Below are 12,645 nucleotides of genomic sequence, written 5' to 3'. Positions count from 1 at the left end.
ACATCATCAAGCTATTATTTGGATTTTAGAAAACAAAACTTACTTTCAGGACAGAATCTACACCAAATTCTTTCCTCTATTTGAGGATTGCCGACCACGGTCGTCAATGGTTCCACATATTTATGTCTCAAACATAGGTTGTTACAACTTACAAACCAGCAAAATATGTTCAATATCTTTCATGTGAGATTGATTTCAGATGTTTTGAAAATGTCATACTGAATTCTAAAATAATATTAGGCAAAATAACTAATGAGTTGTGACAAAATTGCATTAGCCATGAAGTAATAGTACTACCAAAACCAAGGTTATGCTCAAAGCTACATTAATCCAGTGGTCTGCTATAATCTGGGGAGCAGCCAGATGAGGCCACATTTGCCACAATGCTCTTTGCCAAAGAGTTCTGCCTAGCATGGAGTATTTCTACGTCATCCTAGGAATACCAGAATGAATTTACAGTTGTTCTAATGATGGTAGTGTTCAAAGTCTAGGAAACGAGTTAAATGATTATGTAGTACCTTTTCTCTTTGCTAGATTATGCAGAACCTTTGATATGTTAGTATTTCTTTTCATACCTAGGCAAATAGATATACTGGTAGAAGTGCTAGCAACTGCTTTAGCTCCTTTACAACATGTTAAATGGTTACAGAAGATGTAAAATTACATATATTTGTCTTTTCCTGGATTTCCTAACTAATTTAACCTCTAAATCCTATTTTCACCCGGATCGAGTTAGCTCTTCACATGGGAGTGGGCCAAGACACATGTTGACTTGGTCAGTACTTGACCACGGTCAAATATGTACGAGCTTCAACAGAACAGGCGCATAGAAGGTTATACAGGAGCTCTAGCGTGCCTGGCCGGTGGCAAACGACGGCGCAGCTCGGCCAGCCAGAAAAAGTGTCAGCGTGTAGCCGAGGTTCTATTTGAGGCACTCGCAGCCGTCAGCAGTGACTAGAGCACGGTCGGCGGGCAAGCTCAGAGACGGCCATGGCATGTACCTCACTGGTGCACGGGTGCACCTGTCACCAGTGGACAGCGGCACCGCTCAGCGGGCCGAGGGCACCTAAAGCATCTAAGTATGCGTGCGAACTCTACTGTGTGCCTATTAGCCGGTGGGCCCGGTCAGAACCAGGCCGACGACGAGCGCAGGGATATGACGGTGGGTAGCTCTCACGGACGGCCGCGCTGGCCGCAGGCCCAAGCAAAAATAGTGCGCGCTCAAGCTTCAGAAGGAGTGGGGAGGCTCATATAAGGCTCAAATCCTAGGATGGAGGCCCGCAGCGATGAATTAGATAGTGAAGCCGGTGGTGCCGGAGTTGAAGAAGAATGACGTGCGTAACAAGATATGGCCGGGGGAAATTGTGGATTCACGTGAGAACCGACTCAGGGAGACTCCAGTGACCTTTCTTCGTTCTCCATGGGGCTCCGGTCCTTCGGAGGAGGGAGACGAACGACGGCTGCGGTAGTGCTTCGGAGGGAGGGGGCCGATGATGCTAGAGACAGAGAGTAGCAGGAAGGCAGAAGAGGCGCTCGGGGAGGAGGAGGAGACGAACATGCATATTTTTTCATACAAAGAAATAAAATATATCCTGAAGTTTATACTTATAAAAAAGGCTTAGTTCTTATGATATCTTTGTAGATTTTGTTTCTGTTTTTCCCCTATATTGGCTAATAGATTAATAGTTGTGATGCCCTACTAATATGATTACTATTATCGGTAATAGGAGCTATCACCAGATATTCTTAACGGATTTAGGTCTATTTGGCAGAGCTCCCAGAGCAGTTTCTCAGCTAAAATCAAGGGAAGCTCTGTCAAACAATTTTTTTCAGCTTTTAGCACCCTGAGTGAGGAGTGATTCTCTGAAATAAAATAGAAACTGGGGAGCTGAAAAAAACAGCTTCCCCTGAATCACTTTCCGTACAGAATCGCTTTCTCTCTATAATTTATTCTAGAGAATCACTTCACTTCGAGAATCACTCTCTGCAGAGAATTTGAATCAGTGAAAACTCTACCAAATAGCCTTTACTCCCTCTGTTTTTTTAGTAACTGACAATTTTAAATCTTGTGTTCATACTTTGACTAACAATTGGTTATAAAATATTTACAGAAGTAAAATGGATAGGGTATCGTTAGATTTGCCATCAGAAGTACTTTACGGATATTATATGCTTAGAGCTATTTGCATATGTATTTGCTAGAAATCAATGGTCAAAGTATGAAATCAAAAATCAAAATTGTCAGTTATTAAAAAACGGAGTATTTAATTTATGGACAGCTCTGATTTCCTAGGTTCGTTATCTGGTGGTACATCGATCAAATGGGAGTCTTGCGCTACGATAATTCTCTGCTCATGTGGTAAACTGGAATAACACTTGCAACTACGCCAGAAACTTTCAACAATCTGGGATCCATAATATTGATCCCGTACACGAGATGACGAACAGGACGTATTGACATTTATTCGTTCGGACTGTCAATGTATGATTCACATCTCAATGTCAACAGAAATTCTTTTTCACGCGCTGCCTTGCTCACACCGCCCCCTAACAGGCTCACTTTTTATTTTTAGATTTTTTTTTAAAAAATCCGAATAACTTTTCTTAACCAACTTTTTTGGTTAACTTTTTCTCAAAACTTTTCTAGTTAATTTTCTTCAAAAAACTTATTTAGAAAATTTATCTAAATAATTTGTCTTGATAACTCTTTTTGAAACCTTTCAAAAAAAGAAAATTATAGAGAGAAATTTTTTCCAAAAAAGAAAATTTATGAGTCACTGTACCAACACACGCACGTGAAATAACACGCCTCGTCCTCTTTTGTCTGGTATCACGAAGAGTTATGCCATGACTCAAGAACAGCAGCGTGCCAATGTGCCATGCGCATATCGCCCACTTTATGGATGGTTCCCTGTCTGTCTGGGAATGCCAGATTACAATCAGGTTATGGAGCTTTGTGTCCTCCGGTGCACGTCCCGTGGCCTGTGGGTAATGGGTATTGGTTGGTTGGGACTTCAGCGGTTGAGCCAAGCCATTTGCAGCCCTGTACAGCAGCTCCTCCCCTTGAGGGTAACTCGGGTGTTTAGTAGCAGTTAATATGCGAAAATGAGGTGCAACAAAGCACAAAAGCAATCTGAAAACGATGGTTGGGTGGGTGAGCAAAAAGCATATGCAGTTAAAAATGATTCAAACCATCTGATAATTCCACATGTTACAGTAGGAAATTTGCAATACTAGTGCAAAATTATTTAGAAAAATTATGAACTGGGTTGGTACAGAATGTAATTCCTGAAATTGATTTGAACTATACATTTCCCTTGGGCTATATGCGTGAAAAACCATCCTATCACAGGAAGGGTACGATGAATGCAGGATACATGAAAGAAGGCAATGCTTGATTGCTTGCTCACTTTCTTTTTCACTACCTTTTTATAAAAGAATACAGTTCAACTTCATCACCACTAGCCATTATATTTTCTTCCAAGGGAAAATTCAGTACACAATACTGACCAGGCAATTTTCTTAGCATTATGATTTCAACCGAACCATACATGTCTTACCGGGTACCACAAGGCAAAGCCCTACAGGCAACAGCTCAGATAGAGAGCCATCATCTTTTCTCTGCCATGTCTCCTCTGATGGTCCTACTCAAGAGCTGGTGCTACCTCAGTCGGATTACCTTCAAACACGTCGGCGCTTGATGATTCTGACTCCTCAGGGAACTCCTGTGATTGGATCGATTCCTTGTAAGCAGGAGTGTCTCTGAAATCTGTTGCCCCCTCGTTGTAGGTAGCCACGGCAACACCACAAGCAACCAGCTGCACAAGTAGGCAACGGTGATTTGCAAGTGAGAACCCACAAATTACTGTCCCTTCTCTATTGCTGGAGAGTTAACATGTATAATGGAGGAACTGTGATTTGTGAGTGAAAATCTTCCAAGGCAATCAAATTCAATATGGATGTACGCCAATTGCCAATTAATAACGATCAAGAATGTTTCATTCAGTGATGTAATTCAACACAAAAACACTAGATTAGATCATGTTAAGCAGTAAGCGAAGAAACAACTTCATGTATGTTTTCAGCAACACGTTATTTTTCACCTATTAGCCACTGGAACGAGCCTCTTTCAGTCCAGATACGACATACAATCAATAAAAAACGGCGTGAAATTTGGCATATCAAGCTGGAGTCAAATTCACAATATCAAATGTAATCATACTGCAGTTTAAAACTAGTGCGCAAAACGTTTACACAGGTATTGTTTCTTGCTGACTTTTTATATGCAGAGCAATTCAGCATGGAGCCACGGAGATTTCAATTAGCGTGGATATCTTGTTAACAAAAGGTTAGATTGGAGCATTTGACTAATGGGCAGGAACAACACTGCACCAAGAACACAGCAAGTGCACAACGAGAACCACCAATGGAGGAGGAGGAGGTACTCACGCCGAAGACGACGCCGAACGCCCACATGTACTGCACGAAGAAGCCGAGGGCCTCCCACTGGGGTCCCTCCCAGAAATCGGGCGTCTCAGGCTCCGGCAGCTCCGGCATGGGTTCCGTCGACACCTCGAACCCGAGCGGCTCCCCTTCCCACTCCGCCGCCGCCTCCCCCGCAGCCGCGGAGGCGTCCTCGTCCACGTCGGGCGCCGCGACGCCGCCGCCGCGGCGCTTCTTGCCGCCGCGCTCCTCGAGGCGCCGCTGAGTGCGGGACGAGACGCCGCCCCGGCGCGCGAGTGCCACGTGCAGCGCGGCGCGGCCGCCTGCAGGAGGGAGGAGCGGGGCCACGGCAGGGACGGCGCGGCGGCGGACGGCTGCCGTGCCGAACGGCGTGGGGGAGGTGAGGAGAGACATGAGGCTGGAGCGCGCCGGGCGGGGGCAGCGTGAGACTGTGAGTGTGCGAGGTCACGTGGAGAGGCTGGAGCGCGGCGTGGAGCTCCTGCTGTCGACGCTTCTCTGGAGCTGCGAGGGCCGGGTGGGAGAAGGGATAAGATTTTTCTTTTTCTTTCTTTCTAGTTTCGGATTTTGCTTGCATTTGCATATAAACCATTTCTATTTTTATTTTTTCTGCCTGTAAAAGGTTAAAAAAACTAATTTTGATTTTAGTACTTAACAAGGATATCTCTTCTTGTTAGAACTTCGAGTCCAGAGTCAGACCAATGGAGTAGCTTCTAGACGCAAATTTTATTAGATATTTTTATCTTTGTGAGATAATGATTTAGTCACACATCTTTTATTCAATAGCTAGACTGAAAAGAAAAGAGAGAAAAAAGACATATATTATCGTAAAAAAAAAGATCTTTGGTAGGATCTGATTATATAGAATAGAATTTATTTTTCCCTATGACAAAGTTACTTAAAGCCATATTTGGTGCAAGGTCAAGATGAGCCTTAAATATTTGAATTAATCAAATAAATCATCCTAAATAAAAATAGATCGATTAGATTGTTTCAAAAATCTAGGATAAAGCACATTGGCGGCCTACTGCCAATGGCCATGTCCTCTGTTTTAGTTTTGTCAAACATCATAAGAAATATATATATAAGGAATATACTATATACAGATAAAATATATTATACACATCTTTAATAACTTCGGATATTGTGGACTCAAATCTGCGAAATCCGGTATTGTTGAAAGATGAACTCTTCAAGCGGGGATCCGGAAGGACCCTTTTGAAATTCGGCCAGGAGGATAGTTCTGAATCAACCTTGTACGTGAATTAAATGAGAGTATATAGGAGATGCAGGCGGGACGGATGATCGGATGCTAGAGCGAATAAATGCTCGAGGGATTTAGACAGGTTCGGCCCGCACGAGCGTAACATCCTACTCCTGTGTGTATGCTATAAATGCTTTGAGAATATCTTTATCTGGATCTCTTGTGTTACAAGGATTTCTGTCTAAATCTAGAGTTTCGATCTTTGTGTGTTCTGACTTCGTTAGCTTATCTGTCGTCGGTTGAACTTCTTTAACTTGTCCTTATCTTCTACCACTTCACTTGAACATGTTCTTCTTTGGGGTGTCCACCCCTTCTTATATCCCGTCGGGGCGACCTGACGTGCCCAGAAAGGAGGACGTGAGTCCCAAGGCGCCATAAATAGAAAGCAACCATCATGGATTGCAGCTTGACATTATGGGGGTTGAAAATACGTCCCCGTCCGATCTTGTCGCCCATTACGCATGGTTCTGGCCGTTCCCAGGAGGAGGGGCCCACCGGGCAGCAGCTGAACCACCCCGCATGCCCGCTCGGTTAGAGCGGGCCTAACACAGCAGGGGGGGCAGGCGATAAGCCTCGAGCCCAGCGATGATATCTCCGAGCCACGCGGGATGACGTGCGATGGGACCCGTCGCATTAAATACCCCCACGCCTCCCTGACGGGAGCTGGCAGGGACTGACAACAGGCATGGGGGAGTAGTTGAAAGTGACAGGCCGCGTTCCCTCTTAAATGCAGTATCAGACCTCTCACCAATTGACACATCACCGCTGAGCCCTTGTGGGGTCCACCGGCAAGGGGCTTCTTAAGTTCTCAGGGAACTCTGGGCGCTCGGGGACTACTGTTCATAGCCCCGAGCGCACTCTCCCTGATATGTCTCTTCTTGTCCTCGGGGAAATCGGGTACTCGGGAACCACTGTTCATGGCCCCGAGCGCCCTCTCCCGGAACTGCCTTCTCGGGTCCCCGGGGGACTCGGGTACTCGGGGACCACTGTTCATAGCCCCCAGCGCCCTCTCCCGGAACTGCCTTCTCGGGTCCTCGGGGGACTCGGGTACTCGGGGACCACTGTTCATGGCCCCGAGCGCCCTCTCCCGAAACTGCCTTCTCGGATCCTCGGGGGACTCGGATACTCGGGGACCACTGTTCATGGCCCCGAACACCCTCTCCCGGAACTGCCTTCTCCCGGAACTAGGTCTTCTTGGACCTCAGGGAGGTAATCCCCGAGGGAAAGCGCCACGTGGTATTTTGCTGTCTTGACCTCGGAACTCGGGGACCCCTGGTTCCCATATCACCGACAGGTATACTCGATGACATCGAAAGACTATACTCAAAAGGTCTCAATCAAGTTAACCGACTCGAGTACGACTAATATCTAAGTTGAATTCGGTTGTCTTATCTTAGTCGATAAGACAAATGACTTCCTATCGAGACAGCGATATGACCTATATATAAGGCAGGGACCTAAATCCCTAAAAAAAAGTTACAGGGCATACATAACTCGAGACAAGCGATAACAGAACAAACAATCGGAGAGACTCCGTGACTTCAACTCTAGATTAGTTTAGATCTAATATTCTCTATTGTAATAGATCTTAACCACATCGCTATTTCAGACATATTATCGAGAGCTGATTTTTGACAAGTTTTATAGGGATTCATATATTTTGTCCTATGGATTGTTTCTGGCACACCCTCTTTGTAAACTGCTCTTCTATTAACTTCTATTAATACAATAATGCCGGGTTCTGGGTCTTTCAAAAAATAAAAAAGATTCTACCAAAAAACATAAAAAGAGAAGATTCCACTATTTAAATATCAGATTTTTAGGCCCTGTTTCGAGTGCTAGAATTTTTCTAGAATTCTATGGTAATTAAACTGTTTTATGTGAAATTCCTACTTTCCAAACAAATCAAAATTGAGTTCTAGTCGATTTAGAACAGAATTATTGGTTGGCGATCCGAATAGCTTCCATCGCATTGTCCATACAATTCAATATGCATATCTGGGAGAAGAAAAGTGTATCCATGGTCGTACTAGAATTATCATGCAGTTGTATCAATGGCATCAAGAACAGCTTGAGAACAAGCTACAAACATGATCTTCGGTTCAGTTCACCAATCTAGGTTAATGTTCCTCGAGAGGAAAAGGTTATCGATGTATTCTATAATAGGACTAGAAGCGTCAATGTATCTCCTCATCTCCTTCTGCACGGAGCAATCTGAAGAAACAATAGAGGGCATGTTAAGAGGAAGAAAATCTAGAATCTGAAACAGTCCAGCTATTGCTCTTCACTATCATCTGCAAAAACGTTGATCGATCCCTGAAAATTCAAGGTACTTTCTTTTCGCGAACCCGAAACTCAAGGTACTCAGATTGGGAAGCTCTCTTGCTCTTCAAATTACGATGGGCGTTCTTGTTTGCTTACCAGTTTCGTTCAGCCTCACTATCAACTGCTCCCTGCTTGGGAGAGTGTACATCCCAGCACCAACAGCTTTTCTGATTGCCCAGCTATGAAACGGCGCGCAGACCTGCCCGTATGCAGTGGTGGCAGCATCATACAATGAACCCCTGAAAAACCAAGTGCAAGAGAACAGAACTACCTATCAATCATCTTTTTTAAGCTCCTCGCAAAAAAAAAAAAATCATCTTTTTTAAGCGGAAGAACTACCTGTCAATCGTAGCACTCGATAATTATACTACACAATAGCTTATGAGTAAAGCAACCGTTTCTGGATCAAAGCGTTTGTCATCACATAGTACAGGACAAACTGACGCGTAAAGATTCAGACAAGCGGCTAGCTGGCCTGAAATGTTTCACACTTTGGTAACGAGATGTTATGCTTGGGTGAAAGAAACGAGGAGACGTACTCGGTGGCGAGGAACTGCTCGAAGAGGACCTTGATGAGGCCGAGGCCGAGGCGGACCCTGCGCAGGTTCCGGGAGTGGCTGCCCTGCTTCTTCACGGAGTCGTTCTCTAAGTCCTTGTCGAGGATGTCGTTCAGCGTGCCGTACGACTTGCCCGCACCGATGAGGTCGTTCACCTGGACGAATGGATGATTGAGTATTCACACGGTAAAGCGCGGTTACATTTCTTGACGCGACTATTGACAATGGGAAACCAAGAGCACGTAACGTGAGCCATTGAATCTCGAAAAGAGTCTGCACGCGACCGGCTACAGGTCAAACCAGCGCGGCAATGTTCTTTCTCGTGCTTTCTTGAAGGAAAAGAATGCAAAATTCCAATTTTTTTGGGGGCGCGGGGGGTTACTTTTCTTTTTGTAAAAGAAAGGAAAAGATAGAATAATCCAATTCAGAGCAAGGGCGGTGGACGCTGAAAGATCTGATGAAAGTCAGAGAGAAAAATGGCAATCGAATCCACGCGTCGCTCGCCCGATTTCATCTCGTCGCCGTGTCGAATCTTGGATCTTTGTCCCAGAGATCGAAAGAACCTCACGAACCAAGCAAAAAAACAACAACAACGAATTGCCCAGAGCAACCGCGAAGCGGATCGTGGGACGGGTCGCCGGGCGCTCACCTTGGTGACGTACTCGATCTCGGCGAACTTGAACGCCATGCCGAGGGAGCTGAAGAGCACGGAGACGAGGGCGCAGGTGTCGCCGAAGGGCGCGAGGCGGAGCTCCCCGCCGTCGGCCTCCATCCCCCGCGCCAGCTCCTCGAACGCCTCCGCCACCGCCGTCAGCGGCCTCTCCATCCCGCGCCGCGCCGCCACGACGGCCGCCGCCTTGTCGCACAGCGGCTCCGCCGGCGCCGCCGACGACCACGGCATATGCTGCCTGAACCCCAGCATCCTGTCCTGTCCTGTCCTCTCCCTTCTCTCCTTCTCTCCCCGGAGCGTGCAGCCTCCGTGACCGTTGACGAGCGCAACGGAAGGGGTGGTGGTGCGGGGAGCGAAGGACGCGCGGCGAGAGGACGGGCGCGCCCGGAGATATAGCGCGGCGAGGTGTGCGAACGCCTCCGCGCGCGGCTCTGGGCTGGGTCGGGGAACGGGTAAGGGTGGGAGGCTAGCTGGGCTATGTATAGGAGGTGGCCAGAAATCTGCCGTGGGAAGGAGGAGGATTCGAGGGACAGCGGTTTGGCTAATCGGACCCTGCTTATATAGGCATCTCGTGAGGACTCGAGAAGAACGGACGGATCGACAAGGATTGATGGCGTGGCAGATTGAAGGGAATGGTCTTTTCCAGACATTTCAATTTAGTTTTATAATTTTTTTTCGATCGATGAAATTCTTATCCTATGTGGGTTCCATAGGTTAGCGAAAGAAAACTTCAAAATTAAATATTTTGTTTTTCTTTAAAATTCTCGGAAATTACAAAATTTCATCCAAGTTAATCCCTGGTCTTTTCCATGCGTACACATTGGGCGGACTTGCGGTGCTCGGGGTGGTGCAATAGCATCCTAAATTTGGAGCGCATTCCATAAACTACGCCAACTTTATCAAATTTATCCCAAAACCATACTTTCCAGTAACAGTTTCGTGAATCATGTTAAGAAAGATGAACCTTTAAGGAGTCGTTTCACACAGCAATCCTTTTATATAGGACGCTCGTGCTCAAGTTTAGAGGATGAGAGAGCATCTGCCAGGTGTCAACAAGCCTAAACCATGCCTTCGCCCGCGAGGCCCTGCCAGCCGGGGCACATGGCATCAGTTGGCGTCCCCGCCTCTCGCGGCTGTCGGCGCTGAGCTGCTTCTCCTCGGCGAAGTCCTCCCCTCAGTCAGTATAGTCCCTGGCCGGCTGGCCCAGACATCCGCTCCCTCGCCGGGTCGCGGTCTGAGGCGTTCAAGGTCGGCTTCGTCTACACCAAGCTCATGGCGCTAGTCGGTGAGCCGCTGATGGCCGTAGCTTGGCGCCCACGAAGAATGTCTTCTTCTAGGTGCTCCGCTACGAGAAGACAGGACCCGCTCCTTCCTGCATCGGTTTGGAGGCCTACGCACCGGCTGTTGTCGGTATATCCTGATGATGATGGAGTATTGTTAGTATAAAAATATGGATCCTCGTATCAACACACAAGCATCTCGTGTGCAATCTGCAGCAGCACACGTAGAGCATACAACAGCGGGTAACTATTGTGTTTTCGCGGTAACGAGCGGCTGATTTACGAGTAAATCGGTAAAAGATAACTAACCCAACGAGCAGCATGTAGGAAGTCTAGTTTGATACTACGGCGACAGATCTTCATCAGCAAATCGCACCTGAGAGGGACCCCGTCAGAGTACGGTTAGCCAGCGGCTTGTCCTTGGTCGTCGAGATCAAGAACGAGTAGCAGCAGGAGAAGGAACAGGACTATAGGAGCTGCTCATCGAGATAAAAAAGGGTCGTCGAGATCAAAAAGTGTGTTGACGCGAAAAGTTGTCACTCCAAACACACCGAGCACCTCGTGTGTAATATCTGACGAGCAGCACCTAGGATGCTCTGGTCGTGGAGCTCCGTTATCAGACCTTCGTCATCACCCACGCTCGGAAGGAACCCTGTCAGAGTGCGGGTGATCAGTGGCTTGTCCTTGATCGTCGAGATCAAGAATAGGAAGCAATATAGATGGAAAAAAAGAACGGGACTACGAGAGCTAGGCAAAAGACGAAAGATATTGTAAATTGTGTTTGATCGATCGATTGATTTTCTCAATCGACTATGATCCTCCCATATTTAAAGGGCAACAGGTCATAGTCGTAAGAGATCAGAACTCCTAATTCAAACCGAACAAGACTTACAGATATAAGTTGGCTATGCCTACCTGATCTCCAAACTTTCTATAACAAACATATATTTCCTATTTAAACATATAAAACTCCCATATATCTACTCAAATACGCTTTAATGTAGTTCGACTTTCTTAGATTTGATTAACTCTTCTATCTGTCCGGAGACCAACTGCATGAACAAACAATGATCACTGGTCGCCTGATCATTGGTCATGACCATTGATCGTGTTCACTACTCTAAAATCACTATTCACTGGGCTGAAATCATTGTTTACTAGTTGGAGGGTACTGTTCATCTAGTCGGAGTACTGCACACTGGTGGAGTTCTACATACTTATTATAGGTACTGTTTACCGGTCAACTAGAAATTTTTATAACCGAAATTCTTCACAATATATTAATTTCGGTCGTCAACCAATACCATGGTAAAAGTATAGGTTACCTTATACAGTAGGTTAGCATATGCTGGTTTTTTAATGATCCATCTTATTTTACATGAAAATTATCCTCGTATCGAGAAAGAATTATTTAGATAACATAATCTAAAAATGTTTCGCTTAAAACTCTAAATATATTATGTCTCCCCGATCCAATTTTATAAAAAGAGAAGAGAGTACTAAAGAGAGGGTGGAATAAGCGATACGGAGCTAAACAGAAACACTATGAGATCGGATAAAACCAGAAACAACCCATTAAAATTTACAGTAAATTCAAACGACAAGAGCTTTAAGATTTAAAATATTAGAGAAATTATCGTGATTCATAAATAGATATAGACATATCACATTCTGATTATCTTGTCCTTAAGATTAACCAAGATAGGATATAAGATTATTATACTCTTTTTTATATGTATAATTGATAAACATATATCCATATTTATTTACCTAATCGATTTTAATAATCGCCGACAACGGCAACCGCATGGTCTTCGATCATGTCCAGCTCGACACCCGCGCCTTGCTGCATGACTCCCAGTCGATTGTTGACTTGGCGTGACACCCTTTTCGCATGTAAATTAGCAGCCGTCTTAGGACCTGTTTGTTTCAGCTAGAGATTCTGAAAAGCAGCTTATAAAAGCTAGACTGTAAAAAACTGGATTATAAAAAGTTTTTAGGTTGTAGATTAAAAAAAATTATGGACAGTTTAGTAAAATGGACTTTCACAATCTATCAAAAGCTGAGAAAAACCAGCTTCTCAGATTC

At 45.4% G+C, this 12,645-nt stretch overlaps 2 protein-coding genes across 2 annotated transcripts; both read right to left on the bottom strand.

The window, feature by feature from the left end:
- Positions 1–3,451: 3,451 nt before the first annotated feature.
- Positions 3,452–5,027, bottom strand: LOC133915612 (uncharacterized). Its single transcript, XM_062358828.1, has 2 exons — positions 4,450–5,027; positions 3,452–3,818 (listed from the first exon to the last, which is right to left on the bottom strand). Exons 1-2 carry the CDS (start codon positions 4,855–4,857, stop codon positions 3,645–3,647), a joined length of 582 nt encoding a protein of 193 aa, XP_062214812.1. The 5' UTR covers positions 4,858–5,027; the 3' UTR covers positions 3,452–3,644.
- A 2,670-nt stretch (positions 5,028–7,697) lies between these two features.
- LOC133915610 (ACD11 homolog protein-like) lies at positions 7,698–9,818 on the bottom strand. The gene is made up of 4 exons (XM_062358827.1): positions 9,257–9,818; positions 8,590–8,762; positions 8,147–8,289; positions 7,698–7,939 (listed from the first exon to the last, which is right to left on the bottom strand). The coding sequence occupies exons 1-4, from the start codon at positions 9,527–9,529 to the stop codon at positions 7,833–7,835; spliced, it is 696 nt and encodes a 231-aa protein (XP_062214811.1). The 5' UTR covers positions 9,530–9,818; the 3' UTR covers positions 7,698–7,832.
- Positions 9,819–12,645: the final 2,827 nt, after the last annotated feature.

This window comes from Phragmites australis, chromosome 4 (genome assembly GCF_958298935.1).
Source record: "Phragmites australis chromosome 4, lpPhrAust1.1, whole genome shotgun sequence".
Lineage (NCBI taxonomy): Eukaryota > Viridiplantae > Streptophyta > Magnoliopsida > Poales > Poaceae > Phragmites > Phragmites australis.
The sequence above is the reverse complement of the archived record's forward strand: the minus strand, read 5'-3'. Positions and strand labels throughout refer to the sequence as shown.